The sequence below is a fragment of the Eumetopias jubatus genome, unplaced genomic scaffold (assembly GCF_037043125.1).
Source record: "Eumetopias jubatus isolate StellerSeaLion01/CBP00866 unplaced genomic scaffold, mEumJub1_p1.0 scaffold_5, whole genome shotgun sequence".
NCBI lineage: Eukaryota > Metazoa > Chordata > Mammalia > Carnivora > Otariidae > Eumetopias > Eumetopias jubatus.
The window spans coordinates 61627480-61652675 of NW_028274811.1; the positions used below are offsets into that span (position 1 = coordinate 61627480).

At 34.3% G+C, this 25196-nt stretch overlaps 1 protein-coding gene across 9 annotated transcripts in view; it reads right to left on the minus strand.

The window, feature by feature from the left end:
* Nucleotides 1–25196, minus strand: part of SSBP2 (single stranded DNA binding protein 2) — a 284391-nt gene that overhangs the window by 5602 nt on the left and 253593 nt on the right. For 4 of the 9 annotated variants that reach the window (XM_088023370.1, XM_088023369.1, XM_088023368.1 and 1 more), the window contains 7 exons: nt 20643–20678; nt 18752–18806; nt 15207–15277; nt 12225–12303; nt 9420–9448; nt 2634–2732; nt 299–580 (listed from right to left, as the gene is read on the minus strand). In XM_088023370.1, the coding sequence (XP_087879496.1) occupies nt 299–580; nt 2634–2732; nt 9420–9448; nt 12225–12303; nt 15207–15277; nt 18752–18806; nt 20643–20678 (651 nt within the window). The remainder of the gene's footprint in view (nt 1–298; nt 581–2633; nt 2733–9419; nt 9449–12224; nt 12304–15206; nt 15278–18751; nt 18807–20642; nt 20679–25196) is intronic. The other 5 variants (XM_028114524.2, XM_028114523.2, XM_028114522.2 and 2 more) reach the window with 2 other exon arrangements.

Genomic DNA, 25196 nt, shown 5'->3' on the forward strand with positions numbered 1-25196 from the left:
CCATCTTTTAAAAAGGTCTCAACAAAATGCGGGCTGATGTGATGCAGGAAGCCATGGATAACAATTACATCATTCATAGCTGAGCAGAGCCCTCATCGGGCAGACAAAAGAGTGAAGCAGCCAGTGTGGACCTGCTTCCAAGGCTGCACCGTCTCTAGGTGGTGGTAGAGTTCCTCAATCACCATCCAGTTATTTTTCCTTTGGGGACTTTTCGGGTGGGGACAGGACAGAGGGAGGGAAGAGATAGGGAGGGAGCTTTTGTTTTCCGCTAACTCTGTACAGGAGTCTGGCCCTTTACCTTCTTCCTGGCTTCCGGGAGATCGCGGCTGGGCCAGGAGTCAGGGATGGGAGGAGCCCTGCTCCAGCTCCTCGGGCGTTCACAAAAGGATCCGCAGTTCTGCATGTGCACAGTCCAGTTAGGCTTAAAGGGTGAGGCTTGTGTTTCTCCTGGGCAAAGGAGTGTTTCAGGTCCTGTTGCATCTGATTCTTTGATCCCCCACAAAAAAGCTTTCTGATGCCGATTCGAAAGACGCAGCCCTCCGCTGACGGATAAACAAGGCAGCAGTCCCCAGTGACAAATCTGGGAAAGGAGAGGGGAGAGGTCCTCTTGTCCCTGTCCCTAAAACTAAAGTCACGTGGGACCTTTTTAAAAAAGTTTTCTTCTCCAATCCTAGATTAATAATTTCCTCTATACTTTTTAAAAAGCCCGGTTTATATCTATTATAGCACCTACTAATCTGACATATGGTTTAATTGGTTTTGTAACCACGTTCTTCCCATCAGATTGCATTCGTTGAGGTCAGGGATGTGTTATATTTATCTCAGAATACTTTGCCCTTAACCAAGCACGTTGCATATAAGAGGCTCAAGAAATGTTGAATTGAACTGAATTATTATACACCACACTGAATGATACCATTTTATTGCTGAATTAGCAGAAAAGGAAATAAATATTTCTAATTAGAGTGAACATTAACTAATTAAAATGAACTAATTTGTCCATAGTCTTGAAGCAAACTAAATTATCTAAAAAAGAATTCCTATAATCCTAAGCATTATGACAAACTACGTGGTTTCTCATGTTTTTCCTATTTCATCATGACTGATGGGCTCATCTTTTGATTTTTTTCATATGAATTTTTATGTATACCTTCTTTTTCCTCACGAATCATATATATACTACAAATAAAACAAAGATCAATATAACTTTATTTCTAGTTTTAACAGAGGTAATGTCTAAAAACAGGGGAAGTCTTATCCCATGCAGAGGCGTGAGGCTGATGCTTGTTAGAAGTGAAAGAATCCACAGAACACGCAATCTTAGGTTTGAAGCAGCCATTCCATGCAAAAGCAGATATGTTACTAGCCATGCTTCAAATTCTTATGGTATCATCTCTGGTAAAGGTTGAGTTAGGCAAAATGAGGGAAGTTTTCTCCTCTGATTTTATTATTTTTTTAAGATTTTATTTATTTATTGGACAGAGAGAGACACAGCGAGAGAGGGAACACAAGCAGGGGGAGTGGGAGAGGAAGAGGGAGAAGCAGGCTTCTGGCTGAGCAGGGAGCCCGATGCAGGGAGCCCAACGTGGGGCTCGATCCCAGGACCCTGGGATCATGACCTGAGCTGAAGGCAGACACTTAAAGACTGAGCCACCCAGGCGCCCCACCTCTGATTTTAATGATAGCAATCCGTATGTGGGAGCACTGATCCAATGAAGATGAAATAAGTTTGGATTTTGAAATCCTTTATGTTATGTCTGAATTCAGTAATTCTTAGCAGAGCATGTTCATGAACATCACTAACAAAGTTTTTTCATTTTCAGGTATGATCAGTCCCACTGCTAGAAATTCTGATTCATTAGGTCTAGGGAGAGTTCTGGGCAATTGTATTTAAAAAAAAGTCTATAGGTGTTTCTAATGTAAAATATTAGGTTAAAAAAATCACTGTATTATGTAATAACTCCTTGAGAAAAGATACCATATTGTCTTTTTGGTCTCTCCAGTGTGTCACCTATTGCTTTGGCCTGTGGTTAAGTGCTCAGTAATTGTTAAATAAGCGAATGAATTTTATTGCTTCTCTTTTTACTTCTGTCTACTTTTGTGGAAATATGGAGAGATAATGCCTTTGCTTAACACCATAATCATACTCAAAAACTGATTCTGCTATCCACCCCAGGTTAAAAGTAAATAACAGGTTAATAGACCAGCCTTCAGTCCAGTAAGGTCTAGTGCATGAAGTACAGACATTTTATGGAGAAGATTCTGAGTCTTAAGGATAGTGCTGAGAACAGACCTGGTTTTGCCATGAGTCAACACATTGTAGTAATGTGAAAACTTGTAAAAACTATCAAATATGCAACCTGTTTTCAGTATGTTCCTTTATAGTGGATCTTCTCTATGAGAAAATTAGTATTACAATTTTTGTTTTTGTAACTATGTACATAGAATAGGAGCAAAAAAGAAAAAGTTAATTTTTAAAAAAATTTCCAAAGAAATTCCACTTAATTTTCTAACTTTTAGAAGATCAACGTATTGAGCTCTAGATAAACAGTCGTAATAACTGCTTTATGAATATATTCTAATAGAAAAGAAATAAATTTTGGATATAACAATGTAGGCAAGGGAATACTTACACTCTCACTCTGAAAAGGATTTAAGAAATTTCCCCCCATTTCGCCATCATCCCTTGGAGTGCCCGGTTGATTACTCAGGCTCATATTATTGGGAGAATTCTGTAAACAAGATTTAAAAAACAAGGCATTGTTGAAGATTTTAATTTCCCTCTTGCATTGTACTGTTTCAAAAATGGAATCTATAGCAGCATCTCTAAGGACAAAGCAGACTTATAATTCTAATCTTAGACTTCTACTGTGTATTCTAGTTCATTCTTTACACCTTGACAAGTACTAATGCTTTCCCAAATGGAAATTAAAAAACAAACAAAAAACCCCAAATAACCAAGCACAACTGTTTTCTTAGTCTCAGAATCAATATTTATTCAATTTCCCACCCTCAGCTTACAGAGTTCCTAGAACTGCACAGAGTTTAAAAAACATTCCCAGCAGGGGCATGATGAAGAGAGCCTACCTACTGATCAGGCATGATGAGACAATGACCTGCCTTGGTAGTTTTACTAATCAAACTTCAAAAGGTCACTGTTTCAAAACATTTCCCCTTAATGCGACATGTTGTTTACATAGTAACACTATTTCAACTATTTTTTTAATATGAACCATAGGAAAAAAGGAAGATGGTTAACAACTATAGTTAAGAACAGGAGAACTACCTTCGGACTTGAGAATTCAATATGCACTTGTAGAAGAAGAGAAGGCTCAAAGCAAATTGCTTTAGAATCTTTTCCTATCATTAGTTTAAGGGTTGATTTACTTGGCAACTTTAAGATAAAATGGCTGATATTAGCAACGTAATCAAACACTAAGTTACTGCATATTGGGCTTCACATTCTACTTAAATTTGCTAGTCTTGTTATTACGGTAAAATTTTAGCTGTGGGAGGTCATCTGCTACTCCCCATCAACAGGAAATACAGAATGGCATTGCCATACAAAGCATGTTCACACGATATTGTGACTGAGGGACTTTTTCCAGGTCTAATTTATTGACTTGTAAAAATAAACCTCAAGGTTAAAAATTTTTATTTGTTATTTCAAGTGGAAGAAAGATTTTAGGTTTTTTTCTGAGCCATTTCTATTTTATATTCTCTTTTTGAATAAGTTCTAGATTTTTAAAAGAAAAATGCTCTGAAGATTTTGACTTAACTAAAACAAAGTTATGTCATAAAAATTAAAGTTTCATGAATGAGTTATTCCCAGAAGAATATGTGCTGTTTTAGAATATGGTGAAACTGTAAAGCAGAGACAGGTGGAAATACAGCTTATATCTTGTCCTGCTGTGCACCCCATAGGGAAGATCTGAGAACAAGGATCCTCTGAAGTCCACAGGAGCTCGATTTGCCAATGAACCACTTGGGCTGGAGAACCACAGTTAATAACATAAGGAGGATTCTTTTTTTGGATAAATTTTTCTCTGAAAATGTTAGTTTCCCAAGTACACAGAAAAGGAACTGTACTTTCAAATGAACATGGATAACTTCATTTCCTTAAAAAAAATTTTAAGTAAAATTTAACTAAGTATATTATTTTATAGCTCCTTAATTATTAAAGTTATTAATTAAATAATCAACTGTGCTTTGGAAACAGGAATGCTAATGCTGATTTAGTTCAAAAGGAAAACTAAATTCATAAAAATGTGGTAATATTTAGCCAAAATCTTTTTGGTGAAGTGTTTGTCATTTTACACATAATGAAGAAACTGGAATAATCTAACATATTATTATCTATAATATCTAATATATATATGAGGGTATTTAAGGATACACTTGGAAGCTTCCTCATTTCTGTATAACAAACGTGCCCTGAGATGGGCAGCACATCTGTGATGGATTTGGGGTGCTTGTGGTCTCTGCTTGCACTGTTCCATGAATCATTTCTTAATTTACAATTTTGAAAGTGTAGCTAACTTCAAATCTAATTTCTGACTCAAAATGTGGATTTCAAAATACTCAAAATTTGAAAGTAAAACTGCATTATTATTTAAATACTTCTAAAACAGCTCTTTTATTATTTCTGTTTTCCATGCAATCTGTTCACGGCGTGGTGGCTCAGCAGTACAGACTTCTTTGGGGGTGAGAGGAAGATATATAAGAACATGGATAGGAAGATAAAAGGACACATTCAACATATAAAACAGGTAGTATCAGGTCTCTGAATTTTATTCTTATCCAGCTCAGTGAGCATATTTGAAAATCTTCAAATGGCAGGACTCTGCAAAATGTGAAAGCAGAAGTTTCTCAATGGGGAGTCTTTTGGAAATTGTGCTGTCCATGATCGATGAGTGACCTGATGAAGATACAGGCTAAAGACATACTTAGTACTGGTGTCTAAGGAACAGCTAAGACAGTGGTTCCAAACACCAGCCCAGAACAGGTTATGAGCGTGGGTGGCAATGAACCGTGTGTATGTTACATTTGGCTGTAGCTATGTTTGTGTGTGGAGTTTCTAGCAGATTTCATCATCAAGGCAAGAATAAAGGGCTTAGATCAAGGCTACACTAAAAGGGCTTAGATCAGTCAAAAAGGTGCTCCAATAGCTTGAGCACACAATTAGGGAATAGGGAGTACAAAAGAATCCAAGTAAAGATCACTTTTAGCTACATTAGGCATTTTGGTTACATTTCTTACTTCAGTTAATGTGTACTGTATTTCCTACTTATACTCTTAAGAATTTAGCTTATGAAAGTATAGTTAGTGTTATACCAGTCCCATCTTCAAGGGATTTTCTTATGTTAATTACCCTTCCTTCAAACTGGAATGCTTTTCCCTTAAGCTATGGCCGCATACATGAATGTTACATATAAGCATATCTGTGTGTGCATACACATGTGCGTGCACACACACTCACACTCATACACACACACACACAGAGTTTCCTCTGGCTAACACATTTAATTCTCTTAGACCCTCTGCTCTCTGATTTTATCTTGCAAGTATTTTTCCATATCATCTTTTAATTAGTTAAATTATTGTTCCTTCTTCCACCCACCCTCAGAAATTATTCCAAACTTTTTCAAACTGCTATTAAAAAAGTACACATTTGCAGAAATTTTTACTCTGCCCATAATTGGAATAAAACAATATTGACATTATTTGAAGCCCTCTTGAGGTGGATTTTGAATTGATTTCTCAGAGGCTACCAATAACAAGTTTTACAGAGTGTTATTTTGACTCTGCCAGTGCCCAAAAAAACAAAATGCCAGTCATGTTTCTCCCAGAGGATACAAGTAAGCTAGAACCCAGGCCACACTGAGAACGGTCGATTAGCTGCACTGTGATGGGTGTGGGATCTTTAATTGGAACTAAGGTACTTGAGTCAGAAAGCTTCAGGTTGAAAAGACTTCGATAATTTATTAAGCATGAATGATCAGATCTGGCCTTCTTTGATACGGTTTTTTTCAAACTCAAAAATATAAATGTTAAGTATGTTAATGTGAACTGCAGAATTTATTTAGATGATTTCCTTTAAGAAAATAAACCATATGCTCTTCTCCACCCCCAACTCCTAAAACAACTCCAAGGGAAAATATTTTTGTTCCATTGATTAAATGGGTGGCTTCTCAGTTGCAAAAGGAAGGAAAAGAATTTCACATTTGGACTTCTAAATTACAGATGAATTCTGCATTTTGAGAAAGATACATATGAGTTTTACTAGATAATCCTCAACTGAGCAAGAAATAACTTTAAAACTCTTCATTTGGAGTTTCAAGCTCATTTTGCTACTGAAACAAGTTCTATCAAAATGCAGGTGACAGTGTGAGTTCCTAGCCTTGCCCACAAAAGACAGTCTAACTAATGAGGAGGAAGATATTTAGCATCTGTATAGTGTTTCTGAGCTCCTAGCATATGCTCATGCTTCACTCTCAAGGTTTTGTGAAGAAGGCAGGGAATGAACTACAAGCTCTCTTTTACAGCTAAGGAAACTAAGCCTAAGAGAAATTAAGTAATATATTGCTCCAATTTGTAGGTAGTAGAACCAGGCTCTCTGATTCTCATTTCAGTACTGTTTATTACCTTACATATAAAAAGAATAAAATAGAGTATACTTACAATAAAAAGAGTAGAAAAAGAATAGAAGGAGTACTAGTAAACAACATTAAAAATGGAGCAAGAAAAAGAAGAAAAAAATTTTAAAAAATTAAAAAAACGGAGTAAGACATTTTAAAAAAATATGCAATACTGGCACTTAATAAAATACAGGTTTAATTGGAGAACTAGCTGGAGACCTAAGAGGGATTTTGAACAAAACCGTTAAGCAGTAAATGGCCACAACTATCTTATGATTCACAAATAAGAATGACTAGAAAAAGAACAGGATGAAAAGGAATGAAGCCAGGAAACAAGAGAAAAGGGAGGAGAGTTTCTTAGGATAGCTGGTCTTGTGTTGGAAAAGGAAGAAGGTGGGGAAAATGGAATTAGTGATAATGTGGACAGTATGGAGTAAAAATCTGAAATAATTAGGCTATGAGTGGAATGAGGGAGGGAGAGAAGTAACTGCAGACGGGGAGAGGGTATACATGCTGCTGCTGACTGGAGACAAAATGACCACAGTGTAGTGGAGAAGCAAGACACACCAGTGGTACCCTCAGCCAGGCAGCTTGGTTGGAGCCCAGGACCAAGGAACCTGGAGAGGGGGCAGTGCAGAAATGAGCTGCGTAGGACCTCATCTGAAGGCAGATACAACTAGTCATTTCTAGTACATTGTTAAATGACATGTTTCAGGGGAAAATTCTTATGCTAATTGAAACATATTTGGACTTGGCTTTGTAAAAGATTTCCTTCTTGTCTTTGGTCTCCTCAGTTATACTGGGCTTCTTGAGGGCAGAGATCATACCATGTTTATCCTTGGCTTTTCAGAGCCTGGCATAATGCCTTGGTGCATTAATGTTTACTGAGTGAAGGAACTCCTGCCTAACCACTTAGGACAGAAATTATGTTTGTATTTAAAGAAGTCTTTTATATCTCCCCATGGTGCACAAGTTAACACCCAGGGCACAAAAGTACACATTAGGTAGTCAATTAATGCTTAAAGAATAAGCAATACATCACCAGGCAAGAGAATGTTATCAGCAGTGGGCACAGTGTAATGGAAAAACTTGTCTCTGGAAATAGGAATGGGAAAATGAGCACAGAAGGAATAACAATAGATCTGATATGAGGACAGATAAGAAGATCGTATTTAATTTGTCATTATGAATCTATTTAAAAATTTTAAAGTGCTTTATGAATAAATTACAAAGAACCTTCCCATAGGTGGGAGGGGATGGGCTAAATGAGTGATGGGTATTAAGGAGGGCACTTGCGATGAGCCATGGGTGTTATATGTAAGTAATGAATCACTAAATTCTATTCCTGAAACTAATATTACACTATATATTAACTAGCTGGAATTTAAATAAAAACTTGAAAAAAAAACCCAAAGTATTTTCCCATATATAATTTTGTTTACATCTGTCTGATGTACAAAGTTATGGGTCATTAGTGGAAATTTTAGAAAGATGATGTTAAGCAATCTGAATGATCCCATCTTCATGTAATAATCATCCTTAGAGACTAGAATATGCTCCTTAAATACAAAATTAGAAATTTTATTGGTGACCACAAAGCACAATTCACCTAATATCAATTCTTAGATACCTAAGATAACATATAAAATCATGGTCATCTGACTTGTAAAGGTGCTTCCCAGAGAGATGGCTCTAATGGAATTATACAATGAATCTTTTTATCAAAACAGGCCTTTTGCAGGTTTTACCTATTTTCACAGCTAGTGCTCATTATAAATATTTATCTATTTTAAGAAAAGAAAAAGACCTTCCTGATTTGTCCACTGTAGCACTTGTGAGGCCAAGCAGCCAGGCACTGTAGATATGTCAGAATGCCAGTTCAACTCCCTCTCTCTCAGCTTGAAGTCTTAATTTAAAAGGTTTTGTAGCTCAATCAATCTTACTCTATTTTCCTTGGCACCAGGAATTTTACATTATTATACATGAATATAATTAGAAGTAGGATTAAAAATGAAGTTACCCTTTAATGAATTTCAGTATTTATTGATATAAAGCAGACTTCTAAGAGAGTCATTCTAATGGTAGTTAATAATTAGTTCTTATCAGCCATTCTAAATATATTTTTGACTCACAGAGAACTATTTTAAATTCATCATGACCTAAACAGTAGTTAGGTATTCTGAAAAAAATATAAAGCATCTTAGCAAAGTATTAATTTTAAAAATACTCAAACTATTGAAGGAGGAAAAACACAGACACATGCTATTGGAAGGCTCTCTTTCCTACTTGTATTAATATAATTTTCTTCTAATTACTTTCCTTTCCTATTTTGGGGAACTAGAATAATGATTGAGGACATCAGCATTTCCTAATAAAGGTTTGAAAGACAAATGAAATGTATAAATGCAAGCCCTTATAACATATAACAACTTTTTCAAATATACCTCTTCTCATTTTGCTCTAGACTTCTTTACATTTTCAAAAGATTATCTACACTATGTCAATCTGCTTTATAAATAAGTGACATCATAAAGTAATTAAATTATTATGTAGGTATCAATTGATCATGTATATAGTATGTCCTGTAAATGAATCTTACCATGTTAAAAAACTCATTTTACCCTTTCCTATTATATGCATTGATATTTTTAACTTCCACTTAATTATGTCTGGACCTCTACTTTCAAAGCTTGTTCAAGAACAAAATTCACAAGGTTATTCTAATAATTTTAATAAGAGCCCCATGAATAAAAAACAACACAGAGAATATATAATACTCACCTTGGAAATACTGTCCATATCTCCTGAGCCTGAAACAAAACAGGAAAAGAAAATCTTTATTAGATAATGATTTCATATATAAATGAAGTATTCCTCTAATATAAATAAATACAGTACACTCTTTGTATTTTCTAGTATATAGCTCCTGAATTTTTTAATCTTAAAAAATTCCTTTTCTCTTATACTGTATGGTAAATAAGTATCATCTGATGGCAAATGCAAGGATGAGTTGTACCTCTAGCTCCCAATCATCATTTTTTGTTTATTTTTGTAATGGCAGAATGAAGAAAACTATTGTTATCCTAAATTCCTGAAAATGAAATATTAGAGAGATCACTCATAAATCCTATTCAATTCAGATTTTTAAAATGTATGTCCACATGTGTATGTATATAGAGAGCAAGAGAGAGAGAGAAATATATTTTCTGAAATGATATGTCTAAATCTGATAAAGTATAAAATGGACATCTGCAACAATATCTTAAAGTATTTTGAGCAAAATTTTACTATAATAACCAAAGCAAAGGATTTATAATAATATTAAAAATTTGACAGCAATCAATATTCATGGCAATCCATCAAAAGTAAGAAAGTCTTCAAAACATACTGAAATTTTGTTGATTCACAAATTACAGTATTATTCAAAATTATTCAAAATAATACTATAATTTTATGCTGATTCTTGGGAGAAGTGAACAATCAATACTGATTTCTTACTTAAGAAATGGAATCAGACATTAGATAACAAGGAACAATGATCAGACCTTTGCCACAATATTAGCTTTATTTTTAACTATTTTAACAATTAATTTTCTTGGTATAAAAATATTACATACTATTTTAATAGAAAAATACTCAGTTACAATCACAAATAAAGTTAGTGCTTACAGACAAGACATAATTATTAAATATTGAATGTATATATGTAATTACATATGTATAATATGTACAATAATATTTATTATAAAAGTAATAAGCCACTGCCAAGCCTATGTGAAACTCTTCTGTAAATTCTATTCTAGGGAATAATATAACTTGAAATCTTCTAACTATGACCAAATGTCATCTTTTTTGAAAATTTTACAAACTGAAAGATTAGAAAGTGAGTTATATTGCAATAAATGAAAAAATAAAGTTCTAGAATAGTGCTGCCCAGAAGAGCTTTGTGTGATGTTGATGTTTCTCTGTGCTGTCCATTAGGGTAGCCAGTAGCTACGTGTGGCCATTTATGTTTGATATGTGGCAGCGCAACTGAGAAAGTAAACTTTACATTTTATTTAATTTTAACTTAAAATTAGTCACACATGCCATGTGGCTACCATAATTGGAGAGTGCAAATTAAGACTTTGAAATCTAGGCAAAATATATATGTATGTAAAATAAATGTGGACCTTAAATGCTCAAAAGTCTATCAATGTGTTGCAAATAATTTCTTGATTATTGAAGTTACATAGCTTTTCACAGTATCAGAGGATGGCATCTGGGTGGAGTCGTGAAATCTGTATATAACCTAAGTTACTCACAGGCATAGTTACTCCAACCTAAGTAAAAGGTGGTCCTTTTTCAAAAGAAAAAAATTATCATAAGCCTCTATCCCCATTGTCAATTTTTAGCTTATGATAATATTACTTAAATATATGTAAACATAAAATAAATGTGGTTGTTTTTTGGTTTTGGTTTGGTTTTGCATTCGGCCTGCCCATATACACAGTGTACTGTGTGACCTAGTCAGTTGTGTGCCACTCATCTCTATTTTTTTTTTAAAGATTTTATTTATTTATTTGACAGAGAGAGACACAGCAAGAGAGGGAACACAAGCAGGGGGAGTGGGAGAGGGGAAGCAGGCTTCCCCCTGAGCAGGGAGCCCAATGCGGGGCTCAATCCCAGGACCCTGGGATCATGACCTGAGCCGAAGGCAGCTGCTTTAACGACTGAGCCACCCAGGCGCCCCTCTATTTCTCACTGTTGTGAAATGTTTTGTTCGCATTGAAGATATTTGGCTTCATTTGGCAAGAAGGCATAATTTATGAAGTATGTGTCCAACCATTAGTCACAGTACTAGAAATCAGCTTTATCACGAATGCAGAGTATGTGCCACTGTTCTCTCTTAAGAGAATCCTTCAGATTATTCAGAATATGATAACTAATTTTATTTTTATTTATTTTTTATTTTTTTATAAAGATTTTATTTATTTATTTGACAGAGAGAGAGACAGCGAGAGCAGGAACACAAGCAGGGGGAGTGGGAGAGGGAGAAGCAGGTTTCCCGGTGAGCAGGGAGCCCGATGCGGGGCTTGATCCCACAACCCGGGATCATGACCTGAGCCGAAGGCTGATGCTTAACGACTGAGCCACCCAGGCGCCCCACTGATTTTATTTTTAAAAGAGACAAATATTAAAATACAAAGTTAAGAAATTCTTGCAGAGAACATAAGTTCCTCTGAGACTGTCTGTACACCTTCAGAGACAAACCAGTTGGGAAAATACTGTAGTCCTCCAGGTGAGGGATGCATGATTGTGTGCCCAGAGCAGCAGTATCTCCTTTTATCATAAAACACCCAGATTTTGATGGGTTAAAGTAAGCACTTGTGAATAAGAGCTAGGTGAGAACAATTCTACACTTTTGATTTTCAAATGATCTCCAGTCATCATAACCGATATACTGTCAAGTATCAGTCTGAGGTGAAAGTTGAAGCATTTTAAAATAAATTCTTGTATACGAAAAGCACTATGCAAACTGTAATATCCACTATGTAGAATTAAGGTTTTGTTTTGATTTCTAAACATCAAACTTAATGTCCTTACCTAAAGAGCCATTCATGTGATGTGACTCCATTCCTCCTAATCCACCCATGGGACCATCTGACCCGGGGCCCATTGGAAACTATTTAAAAAATGAAGAAAATTACTATGATCACATTGAAAACAACTATTTATCTCAATGTTACAATATCTGTCTTTAACATAAGAATATACTTCCACAATCTATTTTCATTTTCAAGTAAAGGAGGTTTTTTTCAGCCGTGTGGATTCTCAAACTAGACCGCCCTACTTCCTTCATACCATCTTCTATAGATTCTGGGAACTTGAGGCTAATCCTCATTCATATCCAAATTTTTCTTCAGATATCTAGAAAGTATATACATTCCAGTGCAAATGAGAAGATAAGCATTCTTTCCTATGCTCTTGGCAGATTTTGCTATTATAAACTAGAGATGATTCTTAAGAAGCTGCTAAAAGTATTGGCTTGTTAATAAGAGTAATTCAACATTCTTATGCCAACATTAACATTTTTCTTAGCAGACAATCTATCCTTGTTCAAATGGACATAATAAATAATTTCATCTTGCAGGTTAAGTACATTTGGCTCCTTGGGGACAGCTCAATATAGTTAATTCTTGGCAGTCTCAACCATGTCAGTTCAATGAACAATTGGACCTTCTATAGCAGTTATAGTTAACATTTTTTTAAAGTAGTGGGATTATTTTATTTTCAGTTGGAAGCCCAGTACAAAAGAGATGTGAGCTGATATACTGTGGTAGAGCAGGTGGAGAGGCCACGGCCTGTCCACTCAGTCTTTTCCTTATCTCCCTGGAATACTCCTGAGGAAATCTAAACCCCTTTGAAGACAAGTTATCTATAATTATCTTGTGTTTACAGTTAAAATAGCCTATTAAAAAACACTTGCTCTTAAAATTTCCCATGCCAAAATCATTTCTTTCATGTCATATGGTACAGAATACTGAATGTGGTGTGTATGTATGTGCATATTTATGTGTGTAGATGAGGCGGTGCTGTTTATTAGTCATACAGGCTTTTGGGAGAAAAACAATTGCCCTCAGCAGACAACATGTAATTGTATATAATCTATAATCTATATCATCTATCTATCTATCTATCATCTATCTATCTATCTATCTATTTCTATTTGTTTGGAAATAAGATGGCTTTCCATCACTGGGATCATACAAACCACATGCCTGTACATTTTCCCAGGATAATGCCTAAAATTTTGTTGCCTTAAAGCATACAGATTGATTTTCAATAAACAACCTAGAATATGTGTGTGTGTGTGTGTGTATTTGTATGTACGTATATACCTTAAGCGATAGCTTAAAGAAATTAACTTTGAATTTAACTGTTTTATTCAGCTTTTCCCAAAAGCACTGTTTAGATCTGGGCTGAGAAACCTGTGCTGGTAAGGCCAAGACCCTCTGAACTTACTTGGTTCGGTCCTTTTATCTAGCCCCTACAGTGTTTTCAAAGACATGAAGACTATTGGTCTGTATGCTTGAAGCATAAAACTGCAGGCCTAGCCCTCAGCAGGCATTTGCTTTTACTACCTCTGGCAGAGATGAATGACATTTGAAAAAATGACACGTTCAGCTTCTACTTTTCTTGGATCTCTTATCTTTGTATCGAGTTAGAGGACCAGAATGGAACATACTTGGATGATATCAGCTTAGCTGCCCACAGAAATGTCTTCAGTACCATATGCTCTGGGTTTCCTCTCTCACTCCCTCCATTTCAAATATCAAGTTCTAAGATATGAAATTGCACTATGAAGAGCTTTTCTGTATTTTTGCTGAATTTCTAAAATGAACATTGTTCATTATCATATTCAATGTTCATTATGATCACTGTGGAAACACCTTTTAGACATTACTCATAGGAAATTGTTTCTTTTTTCCTGAAAACCAATTTATTTGATTATATAAAGAGAAGAGTGCAAACTGAAGCAGTACTGCTTAACAGAAATAATATGCAAGTCGCAAATGCAAACTTACATAAGTAAATTCAGATTTACTAGCAGCCATGTTTAAAAAGTAAAAAGAAACAGGCTAAGTTAATTTTAATATATATTTTATTTATCCTACTTATCAAAATGATCATTTCAACATGTAGTCCATATAAAAATTTTAATGAAATATTTTACATTATTTTTTCATACTAACTCCTCAAAGTCTAGCGTGTATTTTATATTTACAACACACTTTAATTGGGACTGTCCATATTTCAAGTATCATAATAGTGGATGGATTTGTTGTCTTCACTGCTAGGAAACTCAATTATAGTAATTATTTCAATCCTGTTTTTTGGTATACTTATGGAAAATTCCTTTTATGTTTTCTGATTTTTATTTCATTTTCGCGACCCTATATTGATATATATGTGTATATACCGTTATATACACATATACCGTTATAAGTATTTTTTGTTAATATGTAGGTTTTATAGATAAATATTTTTCTGTAAGCTTTTATGGAAAAATCACAACCATATGCTTTATTAAGAACACCCAAATTCTTTATGTAGACCTGCCTCATTTCCATATTTAAACTCCAGATTTCAAAAATCTAAAGAAAAACAAGGATATCCAACTTCCTAATTTATTTCAAGTTTATCAGGATAAAAGAAATAAACAACCACAATGAAAAAATTAGTGATGCTAAAAATTAGGTTAATATAAATGATTATATATTACCTGTCATTTTCAAATAGTATTATTCAGTATGTAAGATTTGAGATAAAACTATGCACCAACATTTTATAATTGATTAGGTTCAGTTTTACATTTAAGTTATATTGATATGAAATCTTTTGTTATACATTTTATGTATTATGTTTTTTTCAACCCAGAATATAGAAAGGATTTGATTTTTTGGGGGTATCTAATAAGTTCCTAGATAATAAAACAGAAAGCTTATATAGTATCTAGGAAATGGAATGCACTTAGAGTTTGAGCCTTCAGATACATTCCAAAATTTATTAAAAATTCATATTTACATTAGGCCTGTTAGGTCCAGGAGGTACTGCATTCATTAAAGTATACATGTTGTCTCCAGAGTTGGTTGAATCTGAAACAAAATATTACTTAATTAATATCTTTCTTTATAATTTACACCCAAGTCAACACAAAGTAATAATCAAAGATGATCTGCACACATATACATATTAATAGCTGCAGCAATTGAAATAGTTATTACTAATGTTCAGAAACAAATACTTGTAAGTCGTTTTCCACCTAAGAAATTATCATTCTATGGTTGTAAATGGGAATATTTACATAATATATTAGGAGTAATCACTTGAATAATTCAGGTCAAAAGGAACATTACTTTAAAAATCTAAAAAATTAAAGTTTTTCTTTTTTTAAAAAAACATGGATACTTTGAGACTTCACTGTGGAATTTATATGTATAAATATAACAAAAAATCTCTTAAAATTCAGATTCAGTAGCTTTTCAGTTTTCATTATTTCCTTAGGCTTCTTATATACCAATTTAAAAAGTTTATTTATCTAATAATTATTAATAGCTGGTGGAATATCTTTGCTTAATTCTAAAAGAAAGAATATAGGACAAGACTATAAAATTGGAATGAAAATTTCTCTTGCTTGAAGTAAAAGCCAGCTTCTTCCAGTACAACTTTTGATGAAGTTTTTTTTTCATTCATTTTATTCTTGATTCATTATAGTAAAAATAACTATAGTGTATATCCATATAAAAATATGTAACATTTTATAATATTTTTAAAAATTTACATTTCATATCTATTAGCTAATTCTAATTAAGTCTCTGAGTACATGTGTTTTTATAACATATTACCTGGAGTGAAAGGCCATATATTTTACATTTAGGAAATGTTTTTCTATTTTCCCACAATTATACAGTTTTCTTAAATATAATGTATTGGGCCTCTCTATTCTGAAAAAAAATGTGTTTCAAATATTTTGTACTGATTCAAGGCAGAAGATAAAAATAATTTGCTTTCTCATGGCAATAAACATAGAATAAGAATTGGGCAACTACTTTTCCTTTTATTTTGTAATTGCTTAGTAGACATTAAAAAGTTTATTATTTTAGTGTGTACCACTTAGAGAGTAGGTTTAATGTCATTTATCAGTTGTTTGTAAAGTGATCCACAAATCTAAATATTATTTTTCACATCTAGATTAATATATCATAGTGCTGAAAAAGCTGAAATGCCCACCTCAGATCTCTATTTGTTTATACTAAGTAAGTAAGTAAGTAAGTAAGGTCCCAATCTACTTTTGTGGCCTTCACTGTTTTTACATCCTTATGTACATTATACTCCTGTCAACCCAGGCTGCTGGTTCTTTCCCGCATATGATCAACCTTTTAAATCTCCGTATTTTTGTTCTACTTCCTCCAAGGATCTTCTGTCCAGTCTCCATCTACTAAAATTCCACTCATTACTCCAGGCCTACCTCTTACATGAAATTTTGTTTTCTGATACTTCCAAATTCATGAATGCACCCCCATCATTGAATTCCACTTTGCATTCTAGTTAATATTTTGTCTTATTCTTCCCTCCTGCTTCCAACAAGGTTATAGTAAGTTCATTGAGAGAAGGAAAGATATCATGTCTTATATTGTGTGCCACAGACAACAAATATCTGCTAACTGAGATTTAACTAATGGAAAACACTTTATCCCATAAAACTGTATCTTTTAGAAAATCTTGGATTGCTTTAAACAGGAAATCTTCAAATGGTTTTTCATCTTTATTAGCCTTACTAATTTTTTAACCTAATTTTAGTAATTAATTTGGAAAAAAATGTGCTATATACTTTAAATATGTAGAAAGAAAAATAAGTTTATTATTCTTAATACCAATCAAAAACATAATTTCATCTAAAAAACTCAGAGGAATAAGGTTGGCATTTTCTAGAAAATATCTGACTTCTTTTTATATACAGAGAAACTTTATAATAAAGTATATCTTCTGGCCACCTATTTTTTGGGGGGAGGGTAATGGCTTCATTGCACAAGGCTAGGAAGACATACTGGTGGCAATTTCTGGCTTGAACAGATAGAATGTAATGAGATTACTTATCACCTGCAAAGTTTAGCAGTTTCTCCAAAAAATTTCCCTAGATTACAGTGGTGTTTATTAATCACATGCTACCTTCATAAATTAAACATTTAACTTCCCCCACACAAGAATGCAAATGTGGGCAATATGTTCAATTCACATAATTCTATCTTGAATGAATTCTGTTTCACTTCAGTGAAGATGCTCTGAGGAGAGAAACCCATGAAATATTTATGATATATTCCAAAGAGTTAGTGAAGCAACGCAAAATTTTGTGTTAATTATCAAATTGACACTTTTTCAGAATGAAAAAGATTCAAAACTTAAAAATTACTATTTATTGGTATGATTAATGATATTTAATTTCAAACTTCCAAACATCTTAGATTTCAACAAACCAGCTAAGAACATATGAATTGAACAGTGCAACATAATTAAAAATTTTTCCTAATCATAAAAGTTTCCCATCTATTTCGTTACCCAGATGTTAACATTGATAAAGTCCTAGCTATTTCTTTGTTTTCTACTTTCTACATTTCTGTGTTATATATATTTTAAAATAATAATTGGGATCATATTGTATTAAATCATGAACATTTATTCTCCATTAAATTCTTTGGTTATAATTTTAATGGCTACATTATATTCCATAAAAAATTAATTTATTAACGTCACTAAAATTGGATTAGGTTTGAAGGTTGTATCTACTATTTCACTATTAATTATAACAAATGAGTACCCCCCCACATAAATCTTGGGTTGTATCACTAATCATTTCTCAGAGAAGGATTATAGAGTAAGTGGTATGAACTTTTTCATGGCTCTTGATACATGTTGCCAGAGCTGTTTCTAGGAGGGCTGAACCAATGTCAACTCCCACCATTAGAGTCCTCAAGAAACAACACATTTAATAGTCTATATTAAAGTCTCGAAAAGAAAGGATAAAGCTATTTAAAATCATCATATGAAATGATGATAGAAATATTGAGGTATTTTAGTTTACCAAGATTAAAAGAAAAAAAAAACTTCCTTCACTACATAGTGAATCTATTAGCTAATAAATCCATATGGACGTGTAAATATATCTATACCCATCTTAGTAAATAATGGTGGGTCTGATTAAACCTAATGGATCCATGTATTTCAAATGTTACTTACTTATGCAGAATTTTTCTAAGTTTTGAGATTTGGATTTTTTTTCACAGTCTCAAACAATCTTTTTGTCAGATAAATTATTGGGCAATTTATATAGATTAACACCATTTTTATCCTGATTATATCTGTTACCCACACAACAGGAATTTTCTACATGCTTAAAGTAATTGGACAATAGTTATTTAAGAACCCTGTTTCTTCCTACTTGCTACCTCTAGTCTACTTCTGTTACCATCAATGAGATAATGAATACTACTAACATTCCGTCATAACAATTTTTATATTTTGTAATTTATTCTAATAATCAAATGCCCATGTGACTAGTGTGATTACAATACCTGCTGGACTAGGCATGATGGGTGTTCCTGGTGGCCCTCCACCTCCTGGAGGACCCTAAATAATTATACAAAATTTCAGTAAAAATAAGGCACTTCATTAAACAGTATAAGGAAAAACAGAAGAAGAGTTAGACTTATCTATAATAATCCAATTTGAAAATCACAAAGGAAATATATTTTCTCCATAATTTATTTTCTTTGAATGCACAGTCATTTCAATATTATGCAAAATATAATTTAGCTTAAATGTGTTAAGACTGTTTTGACAAGTTTCCAAAAACAATGAGCCGGTAACACTGATTTATTATTCATGACTTAATCACATCAGGTATAATGAGGTTAAGGAGAAGTCATTTATTGGGGCCTTTACAAATCCATAAAACAGCATCATTCATGTATATTTGTGATTTAGTTTATTGTAATTCTCTTCTGTTTCGTATCATGATTTTTTATAGGAAGCTAAAAACTCAAAGATACTCATATGTTTAAAAAAATACACTGATGTATTTCTCCATTGGTATCAACTATAACACTTCTAGAGTATTGAACCTTCTGCTATCACGTCAGTTAGAAATGAGAGGCAATGCTGACTAATGCTGTGGGTTACTAATCAATCTGAAATGGAAATTAGGTGATTCTAAGGTTAATTCAGTTATTTCAGATAACCAAAATGGATAATTCAGGGAAAGGGTTTTAGAATTTTTCAGATGTACCATAATTAATCTGGGTAAATTACTAAGTGGATAAATTTGTACTTCATTCTGAATGTGCAGACAGAGCCCACTAATTATTTCAAATTTTATATATATATATTTGCTATTTAATAAGCAACTTAAATTTTGTTTCAGATAAAAGTCTATAATTTCATGAAACCATATATTAGGCTTATTCTCAAGGATTTAAGAAAAAAATAGGTTTTACCCACATGTTCTTACTTTCATTTTTGCTTCATAGGGAATGCGAAAAAAGTTAGACTTTCTTAGTTTGTACAGCTTAAGAGGACACTGAGCACTAAGTTCACAGGTTCAAAACAGTGTGTGCTTTTTTTTTACTATGTTCATAAAACATTATTTCTACGGAGAGTAAAATGCTCATTCATCTTCTTAAGCCCTCCTCTTTTCCTACCCCAGTTAGCCACCACCTCTGAAATTTCTTTAGGGAAGATTTTCCTTTTTACCATTTTATCTTTGCTCTTCTGATAGGCATTTACTCCTAAATATTCTAACAATGTATCTTCCAGGGTGGCCTTGAGATGTAGCAAGGATTATAATGTAATGATGGTTAAAAGGTCATTTGTAAGTTCAAGAGGTCAGGTAAAATCTGCTAATTTGACTTTAGGTGTGTGTGCCTTAGTGGAAAATTTTAACATGTACTAAATAATACTAAATAATAATAAGAAGAAAAATAAGTGTTTCTAATTTCTAAGCATAAAAAAACCCTCAAAAGCCCCTCCCCCCAAATTACTAGTCATTATTCTGATTCCCTTTGTGATCAGGAAAAAGTTTAATGTCTTCCTCAACTTTGTGTGTGGTGAGTGGGGTGAGGGAGGGGGTGTAGACTATTCTCCTGGAGAACTGCAAATTCAAGCTTATCATTGTGTAACTGGGGATGGCTTTCTTCATGATTGGACAGAGTGTATTGTATTGGTTTACAGAAACATATGCTAAAGTAAAACACAGTACTCTGGGCAATTTTGGCCAGACTGATAACTGTTTCACTAATGAACATCAACATATGTAGTGAGGTTGGCAGACGAAAAACTCAATACGTATCAGATGTTCACTTCTTGGCCAATACACAGGGGCTCTTCTTAACATCTGGACAAGTATTTCATTGCCCAAATAAAACATAACATCAAATCTTATGAGCAAACAATCCCAAATGTACTTACTACATAATTCCCAGGAGATGCTGAAGAGTATGGTATCTGGAACATGAATAGGACAAAGAAATATATATTTTGATTCATGTGATAGTATGGAGACTTACCTAAAATGAATCTATTTTCTGACTTTTATCAAGTTTTACAATGTATCACAAAGGATGGTAAAGAAAAAAAAAGAATAGAGGCATTTATGTCTGTCTGAGTGCTAGAAAAATGAATAAATGCAACATTATCTTGAATTTATAAAAAGAGTGGATTTAGGTCAAGAGGAATTTAGACAGAATTACAGCCTCAAGTTATACTTGTTTTAGGGCAGTTGTACTCACTGCTTGATGCTAACGACACTTATTCTGTAATTAGAAAGATATATATTTGTGCAGCTAAAAACCAGAAATGAGAGTTTTCAAATTAATAGCTATTACAGATGCAACTCCTAATTTATGTGCATTCTGGGATGTGTTATTATTATTTTTAAGATAGGTTTCAGGCTAGTACATTCATGTGATATGGGTCAATACTTGATCTGCAGGCCTCATATTTTCCCCCTTTCTTTTCTAATTAGCTACTAGAAAATAATATAATAAATGTATAAGATTTTGTTAATATAAGACTCCAAAAACTACTAATTTGTGGGAATCAGATATGGCTAACAAATTCTTTCCCTTCAAATCAAGCTCTTAACCCAACTCTTTTTTAGAGATTGCAGAGTATTAATACAACATCGCTATCATAATTTAAGAAATGAAAACTAGGAAACAGATATTTAAAACTAGGCCCTTGAGTGTGGATTATTAATAAAGAGAGCTAAATCCAAATATTTTCTTTTTTTCACAGAAGCTCACTAGCTCACTTGTATGAAGATTCTGCATATCCAGAGCAGATATTTTTGCCTTATTCTGGAAAAAGCCAACAAACTACTACCTTCTTTGAGGCAGACAGCCAGAATTGGACCATTCGAATAGTGAAAAGATGATAGTGTCTTTACCCTAAACCCCCTCTCTACCTCAACACCTTCCATATAATTAAACATAAAAATAATGTGAAACTTTAAAGTAAGAAGAAGGAAGTATAATGAAGTTATAATTTTCCTTTAATGAATAATTCTTTAATTTGAGGGGAAAATATTTAATATTAAGTTATTTGAAAATTCTCTCCTTGTTGTTTGGTGTCCATGCTTTGCCGTAAGCACAGACCACGTGCCCCTGAGGCCCCTGCTTGGTCTGCCTACGGGAAATTCAGCCCTGCAGATGGTCATTACCAGCCTGCCCAGCATCACTAATGATGAGGATTACATCCACTAGGAGCACTGAGATCCTGATGGCCGGTATACACTTACTAAACTCGGTAATTGAATACAACTTTGCTCTCCTGGGCCCCTTTCAGTTCATGATCTACCATCCATCTTCTCCTCCTTCTTTTAAACATGTGCATTTGCTCCCTCCAAATCACCACCTTATCTGTTGGCTCCAATTTTCATCTCCTTATAACTTTAGCATCTGGCCATGTTCTTCTACCTCTCTCTAGTGCCTACCATCATTCTTCACCAACTTCAAAATATGATCTAACCACCCCTTAAATCTTTTAGGGGCACCTGTGTGGCTTAGTTGGTTAAACATCCAATCTTGATCTCAGCTCAAGTCTTGATCTCAGGGTCATGAGTTCAAGCCCTGCGTGAGTTCAAGTCCTGAGTTCCAATAAATTTTTGGAATATATACTTCACTGCCTTCCTTCACTTTATAATATACTTCCTTCTCCTCCATTTGTGAGTATGACCACATCCTAGAACTCTTTACAGAGATCTAAACAACTCCCTTGCCTGACACTTTTTTATTCCTCATGACACTCACAAATATTCTATATTCCAACCAGAATCTTCTTCCATCACAATTCCTCCATGTTTATTAAGTCCATTATTTCCCTACTAAATTGCCTCTGCCCCTCCCCTACACCACTGTTGGCTTTTTGTTTCTCTCTCCAGTATTTTAAATTCATTATCCTAAAGCCTACTTTGTTGTTGTTGTTGTTTTTAAAGATTTTACTTATTTATTTGAGAGAAAGAGAGAGAACGGGAGTGAGCATGAGGTGGGGTGAAGAGGGGGCAGAGGGAGAAGCAGACTCCTGGCTGAGCAGGGAGCCGGAGGACATGGGGCTCCTCAATCCCAGGACCCTGGGATCATGACCTGAGCTGAAGGCAGCCACTTAACCGACTGAGCCACCCAGGTGCTCCAAGCCTACTTTGTTAATTTCCATCTCTTTGATCAACCCCTAGCCACCTTTTCTGTTTCACAGTAGAGATTTCCTGGAGAGAAACACAAAACAAGGGACAAGGTCCAAAATATAATCATGTTCTCCAATGTCAACCTACTCTTCACTAATATCTGGAAGCATTTTGGCTTGGCCTTCATGGAAGCCTGAAGCATTCTAGTGGTGTGCCAGTAAACCCAATGAACTCAGGGAAGGAAAAGGTCCCAATTTGTAGCATTTGCCAATTTATGTGGTGTGAATATTCCCACATGGAAGATTTCAAGCTACCAATGATTTAACAATTAGCTCAAAAAATTCTTGAATAATTCACAACTGACTTTCCTGAGCTGGCTTTCCTGACGATTATAAAATCCAGAGTTGGTAGTTGGTCCTTTTTCATAGGTTAAAGCTATCAAATTCTTGCTATATTTTCATCTTCAATTCAACACTCCTATTAATAGATTAGCATTTTCATCCATTCATCCAGGTAGAAAAAAGATAATCGTTCTGTTTGTTTCCAAAGCTAGCCCCTCCCAACCACCTCATTCTCCTGAGTCCTTGCTCTTTTTTTAGTTTCTGATTTCTCCCTCTTCATGATTCCTTTAAACACAGTTAAATATCATAAACATTTAAAAATACTTAAATTTGTTACTTCATCTAGTTCAATTTCTTTCCATGTGTCCTGTCAAGCTCTTGGCTTACACTCACTGCTTCTACTTCATATTCTTTGATGCCCTCATTAAAAGAGAAAGAACATTTGGGTTCCTACCCCTAGTAGCACTTCAATGAACCTTTACTCTTGAAAGTCACCAGTAGCATCTGACAGCCTAGTGTGAGAGACATAAAATATAACAATATAGGTAGAAGAACTATGTGGGTACAGAAGATATTTGAGCTGGGTAGCTGACTTACAGAGAGTAAATGATCACCAGAAAGACAAAGTGAAGGATCAGCATGAAAGAAAGAAAGAAAGAAAGAAAGAAAGAGAGAGAGAGAGAGAGAAAGAAAGAAGAAAGGAAGAAAGAAAGGGAGGGAGAAAGAGAGGGAGAAAGAAAGAAAATATTAAAGTATATGGTTTATTAGGGAAATGGTATATAATCTTACACAGCTGGTACAGTGTTGTACTTATAGGAAATTGAAATAAATGATAAGCATATATGGTCAGACTGTGAATGAATTTATGCTGCAGGAAATAGGGAGTCACCGGTTTTAGAGAGACATGTTCAAATTTATGTATTAGTAAGATAACCCTAGTTCATCATGAAATATGAATACAAGTTAGGAGTCTATTGCAAAAGGTCTAGGCAAGAGATTACAGTGGTGTAGGCAGTGCTGATTAAGGTAAGTAGGAGTAAGAAAATTTCAAAGACTTTTCACAAATGTACTCGGCAGGGCATGGTGACAAACTGGGTGTGGTGGAGAGGGAAGGCAGAAGTTAAGGCAATTCCTAGCTTTCCAACTTGGTGAGTGGGTGAATGATGGTGCTACTAATTTATATGTAAGGAATTCAGGAAGGGGGGCAAGTTTGGGGAAATATCCAACATGTTGAATTTGAAGGCACTAGTAGACAGTGAGGTTTATCTGATCAACAGATATTTAGAAATATACATCAAGAATTTAGTAGAGATTAGGACTAGAGATAAAACTTCAAATGAATACATTTCCATTTTGTGCTGGGCACAACACTTGATCTAGTATTCTATTAGATTGAGCAGAAGATTTAACATTCCAAACAAAGCTCCCTGTCTACCCTCTAAACCTCCTCCTTCTCTTATATTTCTAGCGGAGTTTGTGTTATTCCCATTCTCCCTAATACTAGTTAATTCAAAGACTTGAAATCACCTTCCACTTTTTCTTTCTCTTTATCACCAAATCAAAGGTCACCAAGTGTTTTTGATTTTATGTGTGAAATGCATCCCCGTCATTCCTTTGATCACCACTATACTTCAGGTTCTGATAACATTTTATAAAATCCATTACTATAATCTCCTAATATCATTTCCCCATTGCATCCATTTTATAGACTATCTTCCTAAAATATAGCTCTCTCAGGGCGCCTGGGTGGCTCAGTCATTAAGCGTCTGCCTTCGGCTCAGGTCGTGATCTCAGGGTCCTGGGATCGAGCCCTGCATCGGGCCCCCTGCTCCACGGGGAGCCTGCTTCTCCCTCTCCCCCTCCCCTTGCTTGTGTTCCCTCTCTCGCTATGTCTCTCTCTGTCAAATAAATAAATAAATAAATAAATAAATAAATAAATAAAATCTTAAAAAAATAAAATATAGCTCTCTTCCACACAGATGACACAGTTCAGATTTCTCC